The following is a 26736-nucleotide window of genomic DNA, read 5'->3' as shown; positions in this document are numbered from 1 at the left end:
AGCAGGGTGGGTTAATTTCAGTTTTTTCTTGACTAACTAGGGAAAAAAGAGATATTTGTGATTGTGGAGGATATACTCCAAATCACTACCAAATTTATACATTTTAAGTGGAAAAAGAATGGAAGTAAATGCTAATAATTTTTCAATTTGCACTTCCCCAAACTTATTACTCCCTGCATACTGAAAAACTTTTTTTAAAAAAATTATGTGTTATGTATCATAAGTCCCAAAATGGAAACAATGAGGACAAGGGCACCCCAAAATAAGCATAATTAAGGGGAAATTATATACATTAGGGGAAAGTACTTGCAAATGTGTGCGCTTGTATAAGGAAAAAAATATTCAAAACTGTGAAAATACAAACATTTTTTGCTGATTTTGTAAGGTAATAAAAAAATGCAGAAACAAACTTGTGGAAGGGAAGGTGCAAAACTGAATAACAATTAAAATTGAGGTGGGTAATTTTTAGGGATAGATGAATGTTCTGGCCCAAAGTACATTATATGAAATGCATTTTGCATCTAATGTGTCCCGAGATGACAAGCCAATGTTTAGCAGAATCAGAGCAGACAGAAGTGAGATTTTAATCTTTCTTTTTGCTACCGTGGTTTCCAGACTAAGCTCTCTTTGAAAATTATATTTGCCTTAGAAGATGCCCACAGATTATTGTCCCCCCAGTATTGTACTATTTCCCTCATTTTCTCAGTAACAGAGCAGAGGAGACAAAAGGTTTAAATGTCTTCTCCACAGCTACTTAGAACTCATGTATTTTTGAATTGCCTTTTCTCAGGTTTTGATTCTTGCATGATCCTCCTCCTCCTCTTCTTCCTTCTTTTTCTTCTCTTTCTTCTTCTCCTCAGATTGTCCTCAGCCTCATTTGCCACCATGCTAGGTAATCCAGTGGTGGGATTCAAATATGTGAACAACCAGTTCTCTTTGTGGATGCCGCTTCCGGAAGCCCATTCTGGGGCTGGGCAGCAAAAAAATTAGCTACCGGTTCTACTGAACCGGTGAGAACTGGCTGAATCCTACCACTGAGGTAATCCCAATTGGAGTGGAGATCTGCCTGATATCAAGGCACTTCTGTCTGACATGAAATTGTCCTGGATAACAACCACAAGATGCTTCAAATGCTGTTTGTTCTGCTGAATGATAGGAGTTGAAGCTCTGGCCAAATTGGCGTATCCTAATATAAATAGCTTGGGGGAGGGGGAGGGAATGTGTTTTCGTCACTACGTTCACCTTTGCCACTGCATAACTTTGTGACTTCAGAAAATGTACCTTGGCCATGTATATAAACTTGAAGTTTTGTCTTTTATTTTTCATTTACAGGGCCAAAGGTATTATGTCCAAGTGTACGCCCATAACATGAAAGGCTGGGGACAGCCTCAGACCTCCTCACCTTGCTGTGCTTCTCCTTCTAGTAGGTTAAGATGCTTTTGGTGTTGATGTTACACTTATATGACCGGTGCGTGTTCTCTCTCTCTCTCTTTCTTTCTCTCTCTTTCTCTCTCTTTCTCACTCACTCACTCTCTAGCTGGTAAAAAAAATATATCATCTTGTAAAAAAATTAGTGAAACAATGCTATTAGCAAGAGACAAAATGTTTTAAAATGGCTACTCTCTCTCTTTTTCTCTCTCCCTATTTCTCTCTCTCTGTCTCTGTGTCTCTCTCTCTGTGTGTGTGTGTGTGTGTGTGTGTGTGTGTGTGTGTGTGTGTGTCTCCCTGTCTCTGTCTGTCTGTCTCTCTTTCCCCTTCCTTTCCCCCAAATTAAGAGAAGAAATTAGACAAAGAAGCAAGAGGGAAGAGAAATGAATGAATATACATGTCTGGAAGTTGAATCATGGCAACTCGACTTCTTTTCGTTTTTGGTTTGAAATGTCTCGCTGTTTATCCAAGTAACCAGTTGCCATGACTCAACTTCCAGACAACTCTAGATGACTGAGAACTTTCATCGACAAATGTATGCCCATGTGAACACTGATTTCCTTGGCTGTAGAGGGAAAGGATTAAACAAAAGGCATTCAGAAAAGGGACAGGTTGGACAAAAATGGCTTATGCTGTCAGTTGATTTGCTTTATTATGTTTGGCTCATCTAGGACAGATAAGAAAAACCTATTTACCTGCCTAGGTAGCCCCTTCATTCCTCCACTTGCAGTAAGCAACCATCTCAAACAAAAAAAACCCCTTCCCGTTTAAATTTCCTATTTGCTGAACCTGGAAGAATAATTATCAATTTCAAAATAAACTGGAATTTTAAACCAGTTCAGAACTTTCAGTTAATATCCCGAGTTCTTCAGAAACTGGTGATCATATATGGTAATTGAGAGAAACAAACATAATATTGGTATTAGAAGATGTTTCTCATTTCATTATGGCCTATGCAAAAGGTGAAGCAAAGGGATTGTAGAACAGAGGAGAAGAATTTTTTTTTTGCTCTGTTGATTCATCTGGGAAGAGTACTGGAAGCAAACTTGAAATCGTGACAAAATGAGCTGAAGAGGTGCAGTTTTAATATGATCCTACAATACACAGAAAAACACGTGCTCTGGTGACTCTTATGCATTACCAGTCCATTCTTTAAACAGTAGTTAGGTTCTAATTGACATTTGAAGTGGGGGGGGGGGAAATCAGAATATTACAAAAATGCCTAGAGATGTATTTTTGTGCAATATGTCCTCCCTTCCTTCCTGACATCCTGCTGTTTATGAACTATGGTTCACTATTTAAACTGACTGTGCCCATGCTGACTTTCTTCATTCCCACTATCTTTTATTCTGGCCTTAGAATAGTTTCTTATGCCTGAAAGTCTAATAAATTGTAGTTGGGAACTATTGACACATAATCAATGAGAACAATTTATTTTTGTCATAAATATTCTCTCCAGCATTGCTGTTCACAGTTTCGATTCGTCTGTAACTACTTTAATTCGGGACTTTCTAGACCAGGGCTTTTCAACCAGTGGTACGGGTACCACCTGTGGTACATTGGCACCTGGCAGGTGGTACACGACCATCCTAGAAAAGTGGTAGCGGGGGGAGGGGAATGAGCTGAACCGGTGGCAGCACCGCACAAGCCTGAGCGAGAGATGGCTGGAGCTGCAGGGCTGTCAGGGCTCAGCGGAAGAGCCAGGATCAGTGCCGCTTCTTTGGGGCTGTCAGGGCTCAGTGGAAGCACCAGGATCAGCACCAGGCTCCAGCTGGAGCTGCAAAAGAAGTGCTGATCAGCTGGAATGTTGCAGCATCTCCAGGGTCTTGTGATTGACATTCAGATGCTTGGCAACTGATTCATATTTATTTATGACGGTCACAGTGTCCCAGGGTCATGTGAAGTGACCAAAACCTGCTGCAACCACCCAGCAGAGGGAGGGAGAAATAAAAACCAAACACCCACCCCCACCCCTCCCCCACTGCCAATCCTCAACAGAAATGCTCACAACAATGAAAACCTCGGACAGGAGGAAGAGTGCCGCTGGGTGGGCAGACAGGTGTCTTGCTCAGCTGTGGCTTGGGGGGCCCTTTTTTCAGTGCCATTGTAACTTTGAACAGTCACTAAGTGAACTGTTGTAAGTTGAGGACTACCTGTACTTCATCACTTTTTTCCTTTTTTTTTTTTGGTCATCAAGTTTTTGACACCTTGCTAGGCGACTAGTGGTACTGGGATGTTGCCATATCCTAAAAGTGGTACAATGGGTGAAAAGGTTGAAAAGCCCTGTTCTAGAGTAGAATCCTAAAGTGGTTTTCTCCATTTACCATATTATTTTTCTGGTTTCACATGATTAGTAGATCATACTGTATTCTTCATACTGTATCATTCATCACTTTAGTTTGCCTCTCAGTCACCTGTGTTGCCTCCAGTAGCTTCAGTGCCCCTGCTGATTCTTTCCTGCCATTCAAGACTGGTTTGTTTTTTCCGTTTTTGGTTTTCGCTCAGTTGACAAGAAAATCACATTGCACAAAGAAGAGCAGTACAGGTAATCCTCGATTTAACAACAGTTTGTTTAGTGACTGTTCAAAGTTACAATGGTGATTTATGACCAAAAAGTGATTTATGACCATTTTTCACACCGTTGCAACGTCCCTATCGTAGACAAAATTCAAACGCTTGGAAACTGACTCATATTTATGACAGTTGCAGAGTCCTGGGGTCACATGACCACCTTTTGTGACCTTCTGACTAGCAAAGTCAATGGGGAAGCTAGATTCACTTAACAACTGTGTTGCCAACCTAACAATTGCAATAGTTCACTTAACAACTATGGCAAGAAAAGTTGTAAAATGGGGCAAACTTCACTTAACAAATGTCTTGCTTAGCAACAGAAAATTTGGGCTCAATTGTAGCCGTACGTCAAGGACTACCTGTAGAAGGAGGGAAATTGTGGGAGCAATGCATCTTACTGCTAAAAGATGTGAACATCTTGCATGTTGGAACCTACAAATTTTCAGAAGGATACAATGTGTGTACAATTGCAGGACGATAGATGCAGGAGCTAATTATCTACACACACCCCGACACAGACACACACACCGAGAGAGTTGAAGGTTTATTGTTGTTGTTTGACTGGCACCAGAATCACATTGTGCAAAAAGGGGAATACAGAGAATCTAGTAGCTAAGATGAAAGGACCTGAATGTCTTCTTGTATTTTATAAACAAACATCCAGTACTTTAACTGTCCAGTTTTTAAAGATGCCATTAAAATAGAAAGTCAACAAAACCTGGTGAACTCTAGCATAGATCATCATACAGCAACTCTCATCCCAAAGCTTTGTGATGGGAAAAATTAGCCAAAAATATGACTATTTGTAGATTACCAGCCTTTCTGAAAATCCAGTTTTCTGATTGTACAGTAAAAATGTAGGAGGCTATTTTGATTTGTGAAGATATGAGGATGCAACAGAAATGGGCATTTTTACTTGTCTTCGTAGAGAACCAGTATAGCAATCAGCACATTGGCCAGAAATAAATAACCCCTTGCTTATCCCTGAAACAACTAACTTACTCAACTAACCTCTTGCGTATCACTGAAACATAAATCCTTTGTCCTTTGTTTTGCTGTGTCCTTTCCCCTGTTCCAATATTCAATGACCACACTGGAATACTGAGAGCTGGGAGTGGGACAAAGCAGCCAAGCATTGTCTAACATCAGCATAGACCACTTTCTGGTGATATAAAGTAGTGAAATGTGCTGTTTCAACAGTGGTATTCACCCTTAAAATCAACCTTTAAGCTCAAAAGGAGTAGAATAATCTGGGATGTGGGATGTACTGTAATCACAAAGCTGGCAATTAACATCTGACACTTTTTATAGAAATACGGTAACATTGATTTCTGTATACATCTTTTTTAAAAACGAACAAAGCTTAAGAAAGATTCCGATTCCAATTTTCTCTGCTTCAGGGGAAGTTTGCTTGCATTCAGATATCTTGCAGATCAATGTGATTCAAGACAGAGTTTGACCATGTAAGTCTTGATGACATGGATCAGCTGATCCTTGCAGCTGTGATTCTGATTACCTGTGACTTAGCACATGTTCCCCCACTTCCTTCCCCTCTCCCCCCCATTGGACAAGGCATGTACAGTTGGGTCAGTCTGTTCAATGTTTCCTTGTAAGTGGAAGTTCATTGGTCTGCTCTGGAGAGGCAATGATCTGCCCTCTCCTCAAGAGAGCATCATTTGATACAATGGAACTGGACAATTTCTGTCCAATCTCCAACTTTTCCTTTTTAAGGAAGTTGTTGAGAAGATGATCTGCTTGTACATCCAAAGAGCCCTGAAGGGAATGGATTATCTGGACTCTTTTCAGTCAGGATTCAGACCTGGATATAGCTTCGATTATGCTTGTTTGTAACTTCACCTAGGCTCAGAATGGGGCTACTGCATCCTGGACCTCCTTGACTTCTATTTCAACATCATCAGTCATATGTCTTTCTGAACCCTAACTCCAGGGAGTTGCAATGGCTCCAGTTCCTTTGTTCATAGCTAATTCCAGTTTATGTCAGGTTAAGATCTAACAATACACCCTCTTCTCACTTCCCAGTTGAAATGGCTACTGAAAACCAGGGTATTCTATGAGTAAATCACATAACAAACAATCAGAATAGAAGCCTGCTGTGGGATCTGATGGACCAAGTTCATTAAAATACAGAAGGTATGGCTTCAGGTTTGCGCGCGCGGCGCTTTTGGACGTGCAGGAAGAGCTCTCTCCCTGCCGTCCGATCCTTCTTCATTGGAGGACCTTGAAAAGGGTCGAAAGTCGCCCTGGAGGGGAGATTACCGCAAGGAAGCCCTCCTGTGATGGTGGAAGGGTGGCAGCCCTCCGCTTGAATCCGGAACAGCTGCTTTTGGCCCGAAGAAGAAGAGACCGGCCATCAAGATGGCCAATCATTAAGCCGTTCCCTGCCGAAAGCCAAAAACACTACCTAGCACAACGAAGCAATCTGGAGGACCTGGATGAGACCTTACCTTTCTTATCCCCTTAACTGCCTGCCTGTGGCACTTTTCTAAAAATTTTCTTCCCTTTTTTTTGAAACAATGGCATTTGTATACTTGAGGAATAACATTTTAAGCCTTAAAGCATGGAAAGAAAAAAAAAATCATCTGATTAAGCAAAGAAATTAAGCAACTTATTTCTACTCATTAAAAAGCTCCTATTTTTGTGGGGATCTACTACCCTATTTTCTGTTTAAGATGTGAATTAAGGAAAAAAGAATGGACTAATTATACAAAAGCTTTATATTAATTTGGGGGGGAAAAGAGCTTTACAACTTATTCTATATGCTATTGATGACATCTTGTGGCTAAACTTGGAATTGCAAGCAAACCTTTTGCTTATTGTGAGAGCTGACTGAATAACAGAGCTGTACTTGATACTATCTTCAAAGATAAATGTGGGAACACCTGGCACTGAAAACAACTTTTAGGAGCATTGGAGGTGGAAAATTATTGACTCTTATTAAAATAGCCTCCATGGAAAACTTAGATGTAAACACCAACAAAATAAATGACTATATCCCACCACTTAACTACAGATTGATATTGGACACAATCTTGGCTATAACTGAGCAAATTAAAGCCAAATTGCATGATAAACCTGACAACGTAAAGCCACTAAACCAAACTTTGACCTTAAATGATGAACTGACAATTCAAAAACAAATAGAAGAAGTGGAAATTTACATCAAAATAGGAGACTTCAAAGAGCAATAAATGCAGCCTACAGAGAGCCTTGAAGTCCAAACTCCAACTTCAACTACAAAACTTACAACTCAAAAAAAAAAAAACAACCGAAGAAAGCAACATTAAGAGTGAAGATATCAAAGGCCTTCAAATACAGTATGTTGAGGATTCAGCTAATCAAATGATAACAACATTAGCTACTACTTTCTACCTAACCCAGATGGAAATGGAAGAAGAAAAAGATCAGACTGAATTAATGACAATTATATTACATGAAACATCAAAAACTGAGCTATTAAAGCAATATTTCAATGATTATAAAGGGGACACCAGCTTGGCAAAACTGTCATTTGGATGATTTCCTCGGATTCAAATAAGAGGTGGAGGAAGAAAGGGAGACACATTTAAAAATTCAAAGGCTGTAAGATGGAAGCCTGATTGGCACAAAAGGAAGGCGAGTGTTAGATTTAAAAATTTAGACTTATCTCTTTTTTGCGATTTGCAAGGACAGAGCTTAAAAAATCTCTTTTGATGGACTAAGGGGAATATATATATATGTATATGTATATGTATATGTATATGTATATGTATATGTATATGTATATGTATATGTATATGTATATGTATATGTATATGTATATGTATATGTATATGTATATGTATATGTATATGTATATGTATATGTATATGTATATGTATATGTATATGTATATGTATATATAAAAACTGATTTTACATTTAGGTTTTAGATCTTTAAACTTGCTGTTTGCAACTTTCCTTGTGGGCTTCCCACAAGCAACTCAAGCAGGGGAAGCCTGCAGTAAATTGGAAATCACAGTCATGTGAGGACCTCGTGTAAAGATCCACACAGTCTTTGTTTAAGCTGCTGTTACTAAGCAGTGAAGTCACATGGTTTTTTTTAACTTACAATCTGTATGTTTTCAGTCCCAGTTAATGTCATTAAACGAGAACTACCAGTATAAGCATATAGAGCAGGCATGTCAAACTTGCAACATCATGTGACATTGTGCGACGTATCGTGACTTTTTCCCCATTTCCGGCAATGGGGTGGGCGCAGTTTTAGTATGATGCATCCAGCCCACGGGGCGGCAGTTTGACATGCCTGATATAGAGAAAACTTAAAACCATCTGGAAAGCATTTGCCACAATATTCAGGGGGATCTACCCAAAGTTTGTGTTTTGCCTTTTTAACTCTTAACTTGAGCCAAGTTAACAATTCAAGGACTTTGCCTGAATTTGTTATCTATACTTTGTTTCCAAGATAGACCTTTGCTCATTAACAGTTTGATACCAGAGAGCTAAACAGAAGTTTTGAATAAAGGTAATGCACAAAGACAGTTCTGCCTTCAACTTTTATTTCTCTGCAAAACAAGTGGCTGATGGCACAGCAACATGGCTGAGGATTTGTCCTTTTGAACATTGGTGTTAATAGAACAGAGAGAGAGATTGAGCCCAGGGCTCCTGCTTTTCAGGGTTTACAAAAGACATCTGGGAACACAGAGTGAGACATAAACATGATGATACCCAATATGATGACATTGCCTCTGCCATCCAGGAGATGCTGTTGAGGTTCTACTCCAGTGCCTAGAGGCTGTAGAGATCTAAATGGAGAAGAATAAATTTTAGCTCAATCCTGTCAAAATAGAGCAACTGTGAGTTTTGAACCCTTCCCCATGCAGATTTGGGGACTTTCTATCTCTGGCTTTGAGCAAGGTTCACCCAAAGTTTGTAGCTGGGTCCTCCTGGATTCATGATTCCTGATGAAGACCATGGCTATAAGGGCTTTTGCACAAGTTTGCCTTGTGCACCTATTGTTTCCATGTTTGGACTGAGAGGCCCTACTTATGGTGATTCATGTCTCATTTCCCTCACAATTGGTGTACTCTAATATGCCATACAGTAGTGGCCAAAATTGTGGAAATCTTTTGGGAAAAGTGTACAGTAGAAATGCTACCTTTGGTTAAGTTTCCACCAATTTTTCTTCTAATTTCTTTATAACTGTATCCTTGTTCACTTAATGATACTATTTTACATCAACTGTTTGCACCATTACTTTAATTTTATTACATTTTACAAGCTCACTAAATGAAAGGAAAAAACCCACCAACTTGACAGCAATCACATAACACACTGACAAATGTCCTCCTCTCAGCTTCAATACATGACATCAATAACTGTATCCTACTGTGATCTGATTGGCTCATTGCCAAAACAAGATGACGCCTGATTGGCTCTCTAAACACTCATGCTCATTGGCTACAATCAGTTGAAAGAAAGCTACCTGATATCAACCTAAGCAAGTTGTGCTTCCTTTTTCTGGTTATTTGGCTATAACTTTTCATAGAATACAGATAATTGAACAAACTATGTTGCATTACATTCGTGATTAAATTATCTTTCCATTGATATATAATTTTATGGTATTTACTCCAAAAAAGTGATGTTATTACCCATCAAAGCTCAAAAATACACTTTTCCCCAAAGCTTTCCACAATTTTGTCCACTGCTGTACATAGGGCTTATCTTAAAGAGCCTCTGGAAGTTGCAACTGGTCCAGAATGCATGGCTTGGGCAGTTTGTGGCATTTCATAACACCCTGACGTAAAACCTATGTTGCGTGCATTGCATTGGCTTCCAGTAAGCATCTAGATGCAATACAAGTGTTTGTTATCACCAATACGTCTGGTGGGCCCTCACCAATAAATAGCACAGAGGGCCAGATTATTTGTGGAGACATTATGTTGATTGTCTCTGCTTGTGCCACCAACAATGGCAGGGTTGTCATGCTTCAAGTCCATTACATTGCTCAGTGTAATTTTCTGTGACCCAAGAGTTGTGCCATTCTTATCACAACTTTTCCCTATGGCTTCCCCACAAAGATCCAAATAGCCCTAGTTTTGATTTCAGAATCAGAAATAGGATTATTTATAGAGCTCACACATATGTTATGTCATTTGGTTTGGAGTATTATCTTTAATATTATGCTGCTCATTTGGGTTTTAACCCTCTATTTGCTGCCTTGACAGAAACTACAAATTCTTCAGATAAATAAACAAGCAAGCTCAGGCTTCAGAGGAATCAAAAATGTACTGCTGTTAATAACTATATAAGCTTTTCTGGACTGGAAAGATTACACTATTGGAATAAAGAGCATGCTGTATTAACCATAGTTGGCAGGGTACATGCCATTCAAGTGGGTGTAGAGAAAAATGTTAATACTGATATCAAGAGACAGTGATTTTTTTGTAATAAAGATTTTAAGCATGCAATATAATATATGAAAACCACAACTATTCACAGATCAGTGCTGATGGGAAAACAAACAGATTGTCGCTGCTATGTTAATTAACATGTCATGAACACTTAACCTTATTACACTTCACTTGATCTACTAATATATACAAATTCTCTAATGATTTTGATAAATGTTCTGATACAAATCAAATGAATGTTCTGATATAGATGCACAAATCAGCCAAATAAAACTTATTAACTCAGACCAACTCAAAGAAAATGGGTCTAGGTGGTTTGTAAATTATTGCTAGCAAAAGTTATATTTCAATTTTTCCATTGATTTGAAAGGTTTTATTTGGCTTTAATTGTTGGTGTGTATGCGGCCATTATATTACAGAAAGGTGGTTACACTGAATGCATCTGGCCTCTTAGTTGAACCGTTTTGGAACTGGAGCTTGGAAATAGTTGTGTTTGTCAAAGGGTGATGGATTCTTCTCTCAAATTCATGCATTAATGTTGAGGAATCCTTTTTATAACAGCACTGATTTTGGCTGAAAGCTATAATCTAAATTTAGAAATCTCCATGCATGTAAAACTTCCATAATAATCTTGGTTTCAGGAACGTCTGTAGAATTAAATGTAGAACATTCACACCTAAACCTAATGTTGGCCCCCAAGCCCATCCAAAGGCCACTCAAAACCCAAATCTGGGAGGGAAAGAAACTGAGCTGTGTGGAATCACTAATTTGCTATGAGAACTCCATAACATTCCCACAGCCTGCTGTTCTCCAGATCTTTAAGGCCATAGCTCCTAGCTACACTGCAGATTGGCTGGGAATTCGACAGTTGTATCTATATACTATTAAAACTCTTGTTATGACCTTTAATTGATTGAAATGGTGGGTCGCAGGGCAATGTTTTTTCAACCAACTACCTAAAATGGCCTAACTTACAGAACGCTTCCAAAATCCAGGACCTTTGACCCAAGAGAATAAAATTTGGGAAAGTTGTGGCTGCTTCAGTGCTACTGGCTGCTGTAGTCACATGATCTTCATTTTCAATGTTCCAGTTTCCCATTGAGTCTCACAATCCCTCCCTCCCTCCTTCACTCCATAGCAATAATTTACCTGTGTGCTGGAAATGGAAGGGAGGGAGGGAGGGAGGGAGGGAGGGAGGGGGGAAGGAAGGAAGGAAGGAAGGAAGGAAGGAAGGAAGGAAGGAAGGAAGGAAGGAAGGAAGGAAGGAAGGAAGGAAGGAAGGAAGGAAGGCCCACATACTCTTCTTGTCTTAAGCTACCACTCCCTTTCAGTTCCCCCAGTCTGTGATGCCCCCTGTACCTTCCCTGACTTACACACCTTTCATCATGTGAAACAGAATTGAATGCCTTTTTATTTCATACAAAAATAAATATCTGAGGAAAACGTATAAGCCAACATAAATATGAACCAAAATGTAGTGTAATTCTCAGGCCACTGTTGAAATTAACAGAATGGAGCTAGTGACATAGCCTGACATAAGCTGATTGGTTAATCTCTCCCTTCAACTGTTGTAGTTCTTTACAATTCAGTTTTTTTCCTATCAGAAATATAGGAATCTACATATTATGGGTTGAAATGTGAAACTGCATATGGCGCTAAAAATAGTATTCATTTATTACATGAACATGAACAAGGGTATATAGGATAAAACAACTATGCATAGATAGAAAATGTAGACACATTTCCATGCATACTTTAAACCAAACTTTCACCAAATGTATGCACAAAATCACAGCTAGGTTTGGAAAAGAAAGAAAAGCCAAAATTGACAGATTCATTCCTCTGTAGCTACAGCTTCCTGAAGACATGGGGGAAAGTATTGGTTTCCCAGTAGTAGAAGTGAAAAATAACAGTTATTATGTTTATTTCATCACATTCCCAAAATAATTACTTCAAGGTACAGTTTTTGCATTGGTGATATTCAACAATTTATGCAGATTTAAAACATACTGGCAGGTCCAGCAATCTTGCCCATGTTTGCTTTGATTTAAGTCCACCATGTCCACCAGGGGCCCTGATGGCAGAGTGGTTAAAGTGCAGTATTGCAGGCAAACCCTACCTACAGCCTGGCCCTGCCAGCATGTTTAAAGTCTAGGCCAATGGCAGAAAGTTCTGGAGTTGGAGGATCACTGTCACTCTCCTATCGTGATTTGATCAGTTTCTGGTTGCCTGAAGTTCTATGTGCGGTCCACCCAAGACACGTGAAGGACCTATTGGGTTCCAGGGAGAGCCTGGATTTGTTCCTGAAGATCTGTTACATAGTCCAGTTGAAGCCTTGGTGCCCCCTGGAATGCAAGGCAGCTGGAGCTTTGGATCAGTTCAAGCTTATGCAGCATTTCCCTTCTCATAGATCTTGAGGCTCTCCCTAGTTCAGGGGTAGGCAACCTATGCTATGCTGACTCAGGAATTCTGGGAGTTGAAGTCCATGAGTCATAAAACAGCTGAGGTTGCCTACCCCTGCGGCCTAGTTCATAGAGTTGCTGAGGGAGATGAAACAGGACAAGAAACACTGTAGGACAGAGAGGTCTTGATCAGGTATGATCTAGAACAGACATGTCAAACACAAGGCCCGGGGGCCAGATCCGGCCCGCGAAGTGGTTTCATGCGGCCCGCAAAGCCATCCTGGAAACAGTGAGGGAACGGCCCCCACTGCCTTGGCCCTGGCCCAGAGACCCTCCTCCTGCCAGAGACCCTCAGATCTGTCCCACTCCTGCCCAGGCCCCCACAGGCACCCTTGATGTGAACAATGTAGAGCTGGCCATGCCCACCCAGTAGGCCATACACACTTTAGCCACGCCCACCCAGTAGGCCATGCCCACCCGGTAGGCCATGCCCACCCAGTAGGCCACGCCCACCCAGGCCACACCCACCCAGGCCACACCCACCCGGCCCCCTGAGGGCAACCACAATGCTGATACGGCCCTCAATGAAATTGAGTTTGACACCCCTGATCTAGAATCTCTATTAAGGCCTATCTTGTGGTGGTAAGGGCAGCAGAACAGCAGTGGTTTTTCTACTCTTAATATGTCCACAGATGCCCATCCAGCATTCCTTTTTTAAAATATATATTTTATTGATTTTTACAATAACAATCTTTAGTGCTTAGTAAACAGCAGTTTGTCTAGGTTCATATGTTTAACAAACAAGCAATAATAATTAATTTATTTTGTTCCATAATCAATATATTAATTTATGATATATTGCTTCGATCTTCTCTTCTTCCAATAGTATTCTCCTTTTGTCAACATTAAACAAGTATAGTTCTTAATATTTTCAATACATACAAAGTTGGATATAAACATTTTTCTTGTGTTTGTGCAAGTAACACTAATATCAGCATATAACATCTTTTCTGATCAGCTTGTGTTTCAATTGTATTTATAAAAGTCATCTTATTAAGTTGCTATATGTCCTGTTTTCAAGATTCTTATTTAAGCTTAATTTCCCCTCTGGATTCAAACCATTCTTATCAGTCATAATTTTCTCAAAGTTAATTATCTTTAAATATCCAAACTTTCCATTCACATACACTATGCCAATATATTTACATTTCATATATTATAAAAAGTACTATAATACTTGTATATCTTATCCCTCTTACTGTAGGGCCCTTTATATCTATAATTTATCTATTCTTTTAGCCACATTCACAAACAAATGTTTAATTATATAGTACTCCATCTGGTAAGTCGAATCAAATCTCTTGAATCTAGCCTTCTTCTTTTGCCAAGTAACTTTCCAAGTCAGTGTGTTCAACTTTCCAGGGGATTCTTCCTGTATTTTTGTAAATGTTGTTGGGAATAGGAAAGACAAGTTAGGTAGGACATGCGTTTTTTGTCTCCTGAACTCTAATGATTCTCCTGACTGTTTTATAATCCATTTTGTTAGATCTTCTTTCCTATCTTCAAGTTTGTTTTGAAGCCCTGATAAATAAGATATCTTTTCCATTTCCATTGTTATGGCAAAATCTTGCAAGTTTTCTTTTGTTTGTATTAAGCTGTGGTTCTCTTCATCTGTGGCTTCCCTCTTTGGGTCATTGTCCTCTGGTTTGGGTTCTGTTATCTGGTTTGTTCATTCTTTGTCGTCGTTTTCTGAGTTATTTAATTGTAGGTTTAGGTTAAAGATGTGCTCATTTATGTCATCAAAGTTGTTTTAATCTCATCATGATTTGACACCATTGTCATTTGAATCTGTCACAACATTGCATACATTTCCTCCTGGAAAATATTTGCCTTGTCTTGGAGTATTGCGCCTGCAGATCTCTGATATTCAAGGCTGGGGCCTTCAGAAGGAGATATTAGGTGTGGTTTCCTGCCACTTTTAGATAGGTATGCTACATCCATTTTATCTCCCCCTCCAGATAGTGTTTCACCAGCACCATAGTCTCTATGATTAGCCTTGTTAAACCAGCCAATCTTAAAGTCCAAACAACCAAATCTTATATAATTCTTATCTTTATATATGGTTTTTATAATCCAATGCATTTCCAATTGTCAAAGCACCACTGAATTATAAGTTCTTCTGTTCAGGGGTCTTACAATTATCAGCCAGCCAAAATTGCAGTCCAGAATGGTTAACCATCCAGTAAATTCCCCCCTAGAAGATTAGCCAAAAATCAAAGTTTTTCTTTCTCTGCATACAATTCTTGAGCTTAGAGATCACAGCTCAGTAAGTATTTATAATCCCAGAAGGTCAGCAGTTTTTAAAACAAATATAGTTCTCAATCTGTAATAGTGGCCCAGTATATTTTCTTTCCTCTGTTCCCAGCTGTTCTCTATTTGGCTAGAAGTCACCGAGGTTCAAAGGAACAAGTTGTTCTTTATTTCTGGGTGTCTTGCCAATTTCTGAGTCAATGCAGCTGTTGTTCAATGCTCTAATCCACCACTAGATGTCAGTAGCTATTCATTTTCCAACTTGTAAAACAAAGAATTATTATTTTTGTAATTTCATCAATACTCTTTCAGATGTGAAATCTTAATGCTTTTCATAATTTTCAGATTTATCCAGACTATAGTATTATTAACTTCATTTCAATATATTTCTGTCCTCCATAAAAATTAAATCACCGCTTCCGTCTATTGAAGGGTGGGGGTGCGATCCCCTCCCTTCTCACTTTCGGAGGATTTTTTGCTTCTTGGGAATCTTTTCCAGGAAATCAGTTACAAGATAGAAGAGACACAAGCACACTGTTCACAGTTGTTCTAGTTAGTGCTTTTGGACTTTGGCTGCGAGTAGCTAGTCACTGATGTGCAGCTAGCCTTTCTCCTGTCAGGTTGCAGGGCTTCCCCCTGATCAAACAGATCAACCACCGTCTTTCTGTTGGCGCCTCTCACAGGTATATGAGAAGGATGGACATATAAACTGAATAAATAAATTAAAAATGGTGATGTGATTCAGGCAAGTTTTTGGATTCTTGCCTTTGTGTTCAAAATGGCCAAATTCATTACCAGATCCTTCCAACAAAGATGCGATTTGAAGCCAGATATTTTTCATTGAATGCCCAACTGAAATTTATGTCATCCTGGTTAGTAGCTGGGATGATAATTCAAAAGTCCAGACTGAGTTTACACATCAAGCTAACAAGACCTCTACTATAGTACTTAGTATTTGGGAACTGGCAAACTGAAGAGAGGCTTCATATGTAGTAATGGAGAGAAAAAGAGATTAATCTGAGGAATCAATAATGTGATTTTGGACCTGTGGATGAAGCCTCATTTAAAGTTTGGACCATCTATTGTCTCATACATTCTTCCCTACTAGCTGGTTCCCAGATCTGTTAGTACTGCAAATTTCAAAATTCCCTGGTCATTTTAATGGATGCTAGCAATGGGGAATTGGTGTTGGGCTGGGTCAATTTACAGAGCCAATCTCCAAAGTAGGGAAGTTCAGTTTAAGGCCAAGGATCTATTTGCAACCTTCCAAGTCCTTGGAAAAGTTGACAACAATATTTAATTTTTAGTGTGACAAAAGACCTGAAATATTAAAGGAATGGAGAGTAAATGTATTAAGTCAAATTCATTTTAGATTTAATGAAATCAGTTTTACTTTTGGTCTACTTCGGAGGTCCCCAAACTTTTCAGCTCACTGACCCTTTCATGAAGTTTCAGATTGTTCATCGATCCCCCATTTATTATATGAATATAATTCAATTAATACTACTTTAACTAATAGTGAATAATGAATAACAACAACAGCAACATTCACACTTTGGGTAGTCCCATCAGCCTTAGAGGTCAATGCTGACCACTTTGGGGGATTCTGGTCTAGAGTGACATATGATGCTCAACAGGCCACTCAGAGGTCAAGTACAGGCATACCTCAGAGATATAGTGAGTATGATTCCAGATCACCATAATTTATTTATTTGTTCTTATCTATTATTACTATTACATTTGTTTGCTGCCCATCACACTACAAGGTGACCCTGCAGTGAATATCATATAACATAAATCACAGCCATTTGTCTGAAATGGTATAGGGTTTCCTGCCTGAGCAGGAGGTTGGACTAGATGACCTCCAAGGTCCCTTCCAATTTTATTATTATTATTATTATTATTATTATTATTATTATTATTATTATTATTATTATTATTAGTAGTAGTAGTAGTAGTAGTAGTAGTAGTAGTAGTAGTAGTAGTATCCTTTCTGACATGAATTTTTTGTTTCCCAGTCCATTTAAAAGTTATGTTTACAATATGGTAGCCTATTAAATGTGCAATAGCATTACAGCTAAAAACAATGTACATACCTTAATTAAAAAATACTTTATTGCTAAAAAATGTTAATTATCATCTGAACCTGCAGCGAGTTGTAATCTCTTTGCTAGTGGAGGGTCTTGTAAAAATTGCAATATCTGCAAAGCAAAATAAAACCAAATGCAATAAAGCGAGGTATATGCCTGTACATACCTTGTTCTGAAGAGGAGCATTTTGAGGGAACCCAGATGACTGGACTAGTTATAATTTCAACAACAGGTTGCAATCCTCTAACGTGATATTTATAAGTCATTTCCCAATTTCTCCAAAAATATTACCTGAGCGACAAGTCTTATAAAAGATTGTTCTTTCTAATATTTGGTATGTTTCTTAATTAAATTACTATGTCACTTTTTCAGCGGGAGCATAATACAGCCTACTTAACATTCCCTTAACAGCCAATTCATCTTTAAAACAATCGTGAGAAATTGTTCTGGCTGGGATAAATAGTTTCTTCTAAATTAGGAGCTGCCACTTGGCCTCCCGACCTGTTGATTGGCCAGAAAAGGCCCAGCAGCATCATAATGATGTCATCAAAAAGGGAAGGGTGAAAAAACTGGGTCTGTCAGGGGTTGGGCTACGAGGGCAAGAGCATGAGAATGGAAGTGTTCCTTGCAAAGACTTCTGCTCTTTCTCCCACTCCTCATATCTCCCTCAAACGTCAAAACGAAGTAGAAATTGCACTACTAAAATTGGTCATTTTCTCACTGCATTCCAACAGTGTGATCTTGGGGTGATTCAGAGGCCACCAATGAGATGGCATGCTGTATAACTCACAGGCAATGGATTGCTCACCTCTTGACAAGGAGGTTGGTCCAAAGTCACTCTGAAGACTCCCAGAGCTGAATGTGTGAATTTGAACCCAGCCTCTCCAGTTCTAGTTCAACACCTTAAAGTAGCGTACATGAGATGGGCTTTATCCTTGGCAGCTCATTTTTGCCTTCTGACCGTGGCAGAGAAAGAGAAGATTATCTAAAACAACTCCCTCCCTTCACAACTGGGTAGAAAAAAGTTAGAGCAATTTCCCCATTCTCGGCTCATGCTGTAGTGATGCCCCCAAAATATAATTCCAAAACCCCTCTGCCCTTAGAGAGAGAAGGTAACTTCTTTCAACTTAGCAAGGGATAGTAAAGCAAGCTGGCCAGTAACCATTTGCATTTTACACCCAGGTTCTGATCAAGGGCAAACATTAAAATCGGGCGCACTGGGCCCTGGGCTCTAGTTCTCTCGGCAGCCAGCAGACAGGGGAGCAGGGCCACCGCTCTCCCCCACTTTGCTCGATTTTCATCCCGTTTGTTTCTTTTGTTCACCAGACTGGAAAGACTGTGATGGCAGAGAGCCTAAGCACCGGGGACAGATTGAAGCCCTGGAACGTTTGCTGCAGCAGGTTAGAGCGTCTCGACCAAGCTACAGTTGCCGAGGTAAGAGTGAAATATCCATCGGGAAGGGCACCAGGCGAGGCCTCCACGGCGCCTGTAATTTTAGCAGCCTTCTATCTGGGTTATACCTTCCCACTCATCAGGAAAGGAGAGATATTAATATTGGCCCATCTGGAATTACTTTAGCAGACTATCTCGCTCTGGCTTCTCCAAATTGGCAACACAGAAAACATTTGAAAACAAGCTTTCGCCAAAGTACTCTCCTCCCGCCTTCTCTAACCCACCCAGCCCCGCCTCGTCGCATCTCTCTCTCTGTCTCTCTGTCTGTCTGTCTCTCTCTCTCTCTCAGTCTCATAAATGAAAAGCATTTAATATGTCGAAATCCTTGCTTCCTTGTTTGCAAGAAGGGGTAAGAGAAAATGTTGAAAATGATGCTTTGCTTTAGCCATCTCCTGGACAAATGAGAAAATCGCTGTATTCTGCAAATTCAATAAAATCAGTGGCTTTACCAAACTCCTACAATCTGTAAGAAAAAGGCAGCCCAACTGGATCACAAATAAAACGGTTTTCCCTTGTTGCTACATATTCCAAGCCTCCTCCTCTCAATAAGGAGCTTCCAAAGTCATGACTTTAATTTCACTCAGCCCTCCTGATGAGTTTATGACTTTTATGCTGAATGTTCTTGTGAATTATTAAGCACCAAGGTTCATAATCCTACACCAGGGTGTTTCAACCCTGATGTAGATTAAGATGTGTGAACTTCAGCTCCAAGAATTCTGCAGGCTACCTGGGTAATTCTGGGAGTTCAATCCACACATCTTAGAGTTGCCAAGGTTGAGTGACACTGGTCTTCACACACAAGCTAACAGGAATTAGTGGGATACAAATGCTTTATGGGACTTCTATCCTCAAAAATCCTAGTCACTCAAATACCTACGCTGCTAGGACAATTTTCAGGAAAGGAATACATAGGGACTATGCTAACGTTTATAAAAATGGATGAGATGGGAAAGGAACGCCTTTCACATTGGTTGAAACCAGTGCTTTTTTTGTAAAAGAAAAAGGTGCCGGAACTCACACACGTCATACAACCCGCCTTGCCTACCCTACAAGGTTCCATCCAAAAAAAGTGCTGGAACTCCGTTCTGAGCGTTCTATGAGAAAAAAAGCCCTGGTTGAAACTTTCCAAAGTTTAACCTGTTTATAGCAGCAGTAGGCCTTTTGCAAAAAAAAAAAAGTTTCTTCACTTCTCCAGCAGTCTGGAGCTGACCACATGACCACACAGTATATTGCTGCTATATGTCATTAAAGTAACAGATGGAAAGTTATCACAGAGAGAAGCAACCTAGAACTAAGGAAAAATTTCCTGACAGTGAGAATAATTGATCAGTGGACTCGCTTGCTTTCAGAAGTTGAAGACGCTTTGGAGGTTTTTAAGAGGAGATAGGACAGTCATTTGTTCAGAATGGTATAGAGCAATGATGGCGAACCTTTTAGAGACCGAGTGCCCAAACTGCAACCCAAAGCCCACTTATGTATCATTGGGTGCCGCGTGGGCGTGGTCCATTGGGTGGGCGTGGCCCATTGGGTGGGCATGGCTGCAGTGGTAAGGGCAGACTGGATGGGACTAAAAAGTTCAATCAATCAATTCCAACTTTGCGAGATCTTTTTTCCCCCCTGTGGGAAGTTGAAATTGATTGATTGAACCTTTTTTTGTTTTGCACATGACGGTGGAGGCCTAAAGTGAAAAGGTTTTATAAAACTCAGCTGAAGGTTTAGGACTGGGGCAACGGTGCGCGTGCCCACAGAGAGGGCTCTGCGTGCCACCTGTGGCACGCGTGCCATAGGTTCGCCACCACGGGTATAGAGTCTTCTCCTTGAGCAAGGGGGTTGGACTAGAAGGCCTCCAAGATCCCTTCCAACCCTGTTATTCTGTATTCTCTAAATAGCACAGTTGCTAACTGAGGGTTACCTCGTCTAGAGAATCAGCACAATGCAGCTTGTCAAAATGATGTCAGCCCTTCAGGGTAGACCAGATCAAGAAACATTGGAAGGATTGAATTATACCTTAGCAAAGATAGGACACAGGAGCAGAATTTTGCAAGACTCCTTGTGCTCCCCACTCACCCACCCCCGTGAAATCCCAATGAAATCAGAAAAGGGTCTGCTCGAGTCCTTTCCAAATACTATCTTGTTTCCCACTGTGCTACTTTTCTGTTCCATCTGTTCTGTTCAAATAGGCTACTCCTCTTTCTCTGCCTAATCAATGGTCTGATCAATGAAACAGTTTTGTAGATGCTGCCTCCTAGAGCTTATTTGGATTATTACCAATTGGAAACGGAACCATCTCAACATGAATTGTCCCTCTGCACCACCATAATCTGTAGGTGAATCGAAATTCTTGGACTTTATTGACGCACTGTAAGGACAAAATAAATTCCGAGGCTAAGGACACAGGGTGAAGACTTGACTCTTTTGTCTGCTGCTACGCAACAGTTCCGACTTCAGATCAAAAGTCTGATGTTCCCATCTTTGTAACTATGGTAACATCCATGCGAGAAGAACATGCCTTTTGAAAAGGACTGGCAACGTTGCCTGAATAAGTGGGTTATTATCATCGTCATCCTGTCGTCAATAAACAAATTTATTTTTGCTGTCTTAGCAGAAAAGCGCAGTACAAATTGACTAAATATTAAATAATAACAAGGAGAAAATGGTCTGGATAAAGCATTTGGAAAGTGGAACAATACAGGTAGTTCTCGTTTAAAGACCATTTATGTTATGACTGTTCAAAGTTACGATGGCGACAGAATGGGTGCTTTAGATCATAAAGCTGGGCTATCATACATGGTTGTGTCCCCCCCCACGGGCACGTGACCATGTGTTGGGCAGGTTAGCTATACAGCTTATCACTGATTTCTGTGGTCTTTTGTCTGTGATTCATGGTGAGGGTTGTTTTTTGTTTTTTGGGTTTTTTTGCTGATTTCCAACATTTTCTGCCAGTTTCCGGCAGAAAACATATTCTGGTGAAAGAAAGAGGTTCCTTGAGGGTGGGCTCAGCATGAGTCCAAATGCTCAGAAGACTAAACCCCTGGTCTCGGTGACCGACCCAGATTGATTTCTGCAAAAAACACTCAGTTAAATTAATGGTTTTGCTTAATGATTGCTGCCTTCACTTAATGGCCACATTGTTCACTTAACAATAATAATAAAGTTGGAAGGGACCTTGGAGATCTTCTAGTCCAACCCCCTGCTCAGGCAGGAAACTCCATACCATTTCAGACAAATGGCTGACCAGTCTCTTCTTAAAAACTTCCAGTGTTGGAGCAATCACCACTTCTGGAGGCAGGCTGTTCCCCTGATTAATTGTTCTAACTGTCAGGAAGTTTCTCCTTAGTTCTAGGTTGCTTCTCTCCTTGACTAGTTTCCATCCATTGCTTCTTGTCCTGCTTTCAGGTGCTTTGGAGAATAGCTTGACTCCCTGTTCTTCGTGGCAGCCCCTGAGATATTGGAACACTGCTATCCTGTCACCCCTTGTCCTTCTCTTCATTAAACTAGACATACCCAATTCCAGCAACCGTTCCTTATATGTTTTAGCCTCCAGTCCCCCAATCATCTTTGTTGCTCTTCTCTGTACTCTTTCTAGAGTCTCAATATCTTTTTACATCATGGTGACCAAAACTGGATGCAGTATTCCAAGTGTGGCCTTACCAAGGCATTGTAAAGTGGTATTAACACTTCACGTGATCTTGATTCTATTCTTCTGTTAATGCAGCCTAGCACTGTGTTGGCTTTTTTGGCAGCTGCAGCACACTGCTGGCTCATATTTAAGTGATTGTCCACTAGGACTCCGAGATCCCTCTCACAGTTGCTACTATTGAGCAAGGTACCACCTATACTATACCTGTGGATTTGGTTTTTCTTGCCTAAATGTAGAACCTTACTTTTTCACCATTGAATTTCATTTTGTTAGCAGCCAGTGTTCGAGTCTGTCCAGATCCTCCTGTATCTTAAGCCTGTCTTCTGGAGTGTTGGCTATTCCTGCCAGCTTGGTGTCATCTGCAAATTTGATGAGTTCCCCATCTATCCCCTCATCCAAATCATTGATGAAGATGTTGAAGAGCACTGGGCCCAGAATAGAACCCTTAATGATAAAATTAATAGCACTTAAGTGCACAGAGCACTTAATGATAAAATAAAGAGCACTGAAGAGCACAGAGCACTTAATGATAAAAAAGCCAGAAATTTCCTTCTGGTCTTGTGGGTGCCTCAATTTACAAGTGTAATTCCAGGCTTAAGCTGAGGATTACCTGTAGCTCTTACAGGTAGATATATGTGGGATTATATAGAGACAGAGCTTGACTTTTGGAACAAAATATAACATCTTGAAAAAGTGATATTTCTCACACACAACACACACACACACACAAACAAGCATACACACATATTAAACTAACAGCAACAATTCTTGAGGGTGTAATACCCAACATAATGGTTCTTGTTTACCGGCCAACTGTTCATTGATCATTCAAAGTTGCGACAGCACTGAATGAATGGTACTTACAACCAGTCCTCAAAGATCTGGATGTTACAACGCTCTCTTGGTCACGTTTTCACAATTCAGGTGCTTGGCAACAGACTCGCACTTACAACTGCATGGTTGCAGCATCCTCCCATGACATCATTTATAACCTTCCCTGCTGGTTTCCCACGAAGTCATTGGGGAAGCCAGCAGGGAAGTTTTCAAGTTGCTTTGGTGTGTCTCTTCAGTCTTCCTGTACTTGCACCGTGCCACACCGTCCATCTCCTGTCCTTCCTACACTTGTACCACACCATCCACACAAACCTGGCCTTCCTGTGCTCACACACCCTTTGCACCAGCCTTCCCACAGCCTCACTCCACTCATGCTTAGCCTGTGCCAGCCTTGTCCAGCTTTTCCCAGCCCCTGCAGAACTTCCCTGACAACTCCACACTCTTACCTTAGGACTCCTACCACTTCCCAATTAATAACCCATGCATCCTGGGGTTAACAATGTCAACCGGGACTGCGGGAATTGTCATCATTAAGGGATGCAGTGATATGTCATTGCATATATGCCATTGTTAAGCAATCATATTGCTTAAAGATGGCAGTCCTGGTCCCATTTGAAAACTGAGATCTGCTATGTGCAGTTTTTATGTCCAGGAGCAGAGGTTTTGTAACCCTGGGATGCCACTTGAAAAGGGCAATGCATGAATCGCCTAAGGAAGCTTCAAAGATCTTGTAGTGTACGGCCACTTAACTTTTTCCTTCCCAGAATAGAATAAGTGTTCCAGACAGAAATGGACATCCTACACCAGCTTCTTCACAAGCAGAGAATGGGGCTCCCTATGTACCTTAATATCTGTGGGATGACCAAAGACAGAAGCCCTACTAGCCCCTCCCAAAGGAGCCATCCAGGCTAATTTTTAATAGGACAAAAGAAGGACATTAAATATGTGGAAAATACAATAACCTCTGATTTTAATTAGTTTCAAATCAAATTTACTTTTAATCCTGGCCTTATTTGCTTTCTAGTGTTGGCTGCTCCTCCAATTTTGTGTGTTTGTGTGTGTGTGTGTGTGTGTGTGTGTGTGTGTGTGTGTGTGTGTGTGTGAGAGAGAGAGAGAGAGAGAGAGAGAGAGAGAGAGAGAGAGAGATTTCATATAGGATTCAGAGATACACCCTCTGCTCTAATAATATAGATTTGTAGCTGGAGAAGATATGTAGGAGAAAATTGTCAAACAGAAGAGCTTCCAATTTTCTTCCTCTATAGTAGCCTCCAGACCAAGCCATAGGGGAAAAAAAAGTTTTAAAATAACTTCAGCATATTTGCAAGAGAGAACTGGTTGCTGACAGAAGGCTTAAACACCTCTCTCTCCAGTCACTTTTCTTCAGCAAACGGCCTTTCATCTCCTGCCTTCAGACAACTTAGATACAAACTGTATATAGTTCTTTGTCGGTTCTTATGAGCAGGCTTATTTAATTTTAGTAAAATTTAGTAAATAAAATTTAAATGTATTTAATTTAATTTAATTTAATTTAATAACATTTATATACCGCCCTTCTCCCTGAGGACTCAGGGCGGTTCACAGGGCAGAATAAAATAGCGAATACAAACATTAAAATAAGATTAAACAAATTGCCCTAGTTAAAAACAATATAAATACAACACTAAAAACCCCCAGAAAAGTTAAAAAACGAAAAATAAAATAACCCCAACACTCCCCCTCAGGCTAGGCCGGCTTGTACAAACAGAAATGTCTTGAGATCGCGACGAAAGGAGCGAAGATCGGGCGCCATCCGGAGCTCAACCGGTAGCTGATTCCACAGCTCCGGAGCGCCCACAGAGAAGGATCTCCCCCTGGGGGCCACCAATCGGCATTCTCTGATCGGTGGCACCCTGAGGAGGCCCTCTCTGTGGGAACGCACAGGGCGCAGGGAGCTTGATGCCGGCAGCAGATGTTCCCTGAGGTACTCCGGCCCCATGCCATGGAGTGCTTTAAAATACATAAATATATGGGGAGGTGAACGGATGGACAGATAGAGGTGGAAAAGAAATTATTTTTTTCTTATATAGTTCTACAATTGGTGATGGTAGACCTTTCACTATAGGTTTGAAAGCATTGTTTGTCCTCTGGAGGAAAAAAAAGTGCTGTATATAAGAACTGTAGCTTTTACGTACACTAGAGACAATGAGGAACCAGAAATCACAAATAAAGACGCCTCTTTGCCAACCTATAATTTCTAGATACAGTCAGAAGGTCAAAAGAACATATCTATATAAAGATGACCTAATGAGATATTGATTTAAAAAACTAATCTGGGAGAAAAAAACTATATGGGGACATCAGCATTTTCAGAAGTGCTTGTAAACGCAGGTGGTCCTCAACTCACAACCACAATTGAGCCCAAAATTTCTGTTGCTAAGTGAGAGATTTGTTAAGTGAGTTATTTATCCCATTTTATGACCTTTCCTGCCACCAGTTGCTAGGTGAATCACTGCAATTATTAAATTACTAACCTGGTTATTAAGTGATCTGACTTCCACCATTGACTTTGTTTGTCAGAAGGTCACAGAAGGTGATAACATGACCCTGGGACACTGCACCCATCATAAATATGAGTCAGTTGCCAAGTGTGTGAATTTTATTCAAATGACCGTGGGGATGCTGCAATGATGATAAGTATGAGATAATGGTCATGTCACTTTTTTCAGTGCTATTCTAAGTGTCACTAAATGAACTGTTGTAAGTCGAGGACTACCTGTAGTTCAGCTGTTCCTTCAGAACTTGCTCTTTGTATATTAGTAGCCTTAGATATGGTCTTTCCCCCCCCCCTAAGTTTAATTTGACACATATACACACAGAAATCAACCGATTGATGATTGCAAGCAATAAAGTCATCCATTTGTCTTCGGAACTAATATAAATGTGTTTCAGCTACTGCAGGTTGCTTGGCATTTTGGGGGATCTAAAACCTTGGATTTTTTTTAAAAAAAATTCTCTTCTTCTCCTTTTATGATTAATTTCAAATATTTGTTTATAGTTAAATGGATCCACGTGACAAAGCCAGTCCATAAAAACATTGGAATAGTACCAGCTCTTCTTATTTATTCGGAAAAAGGCAAATATTCTCAATGTAATGACAGTAACAACAATATTAATAATGTATTATAAATTTAATAATTTACAGTAATTAAATAGTTTCTATGGTAGTTTCTTAAACTTAATATGACACGTGACTCCAACAACTCTTTGGACAGCAGCCTCCTTCAAAGCAAGAAGTACATTTAATTGGCACAAATTGGTCTATTCTCTTGATCTTCCCTGCAAAAATAGCCCCAGTCCCTGTTCAATATGCATCATCATTTTTAATTGTGCTGTTGAAAGCTGACTTACCAATAACAATGCCAGTGCCAAGCAGTTGCTTAGTGTATTATGGGATTATATTGTGTAGAACATCAATAAGTTTGTTACATGTTGTACCTTGGTACTCAAGTGCTTTGAAACGTGTTGAATTTAGTACTCAACACATTTTGATATGAAAATGTTATCCCAGTACTCAACACACAAGCTGGAACTTGTCCATGTCGGCTGCCTTGTGACTCA

The 26736-nt window shown here is 40.1% G+C and overlaps 1 protein-coding gene across 1 annotated transcript in view; it reads left to right on the top strand.

Annotated features, from left to right (window-relative positions):
• ANKFN1 (ankyrin repeat and fibronectin type III domain containing 1) overlaps nt 1-26736 on the top strand; it is a gene marked incomplete at its 3' end in the record, with an annotated part of 145426 nt that overhangs the window by 47514 nt on the left and 71176 nt on the right. The window contains exons 6-7 of the mRNA XM_081320918.1: nt 1333-1423; nt 18540-18647. Of these exons, the coding sequence (XP_081177044.1) occupies nt 1333-1423; nt 18540-18647 (199 nt within the window). The remainder of the gene's footprint in view (nt 1-1332; nt 1424-18539; nt 18648-26736) is intronic.

The sequence above is a fragment of the Vipera berus genome (assembly GCF_964194415.1).
Source record: "Vipera berus genome assembly, chromosome: 2".
In the NCBI taxonomy this organism is placed as follows: Eukaryota; Metazoa; Chordata; class Lepidosauria; order Squamata; family Viperidae; genus Vipera; species Vipera berus.
The sequence above is the reverse complement of the archived record's forward strand: the minus strand, read 5'-3'. Positions and strand labels throughout refer to the sequence as shown.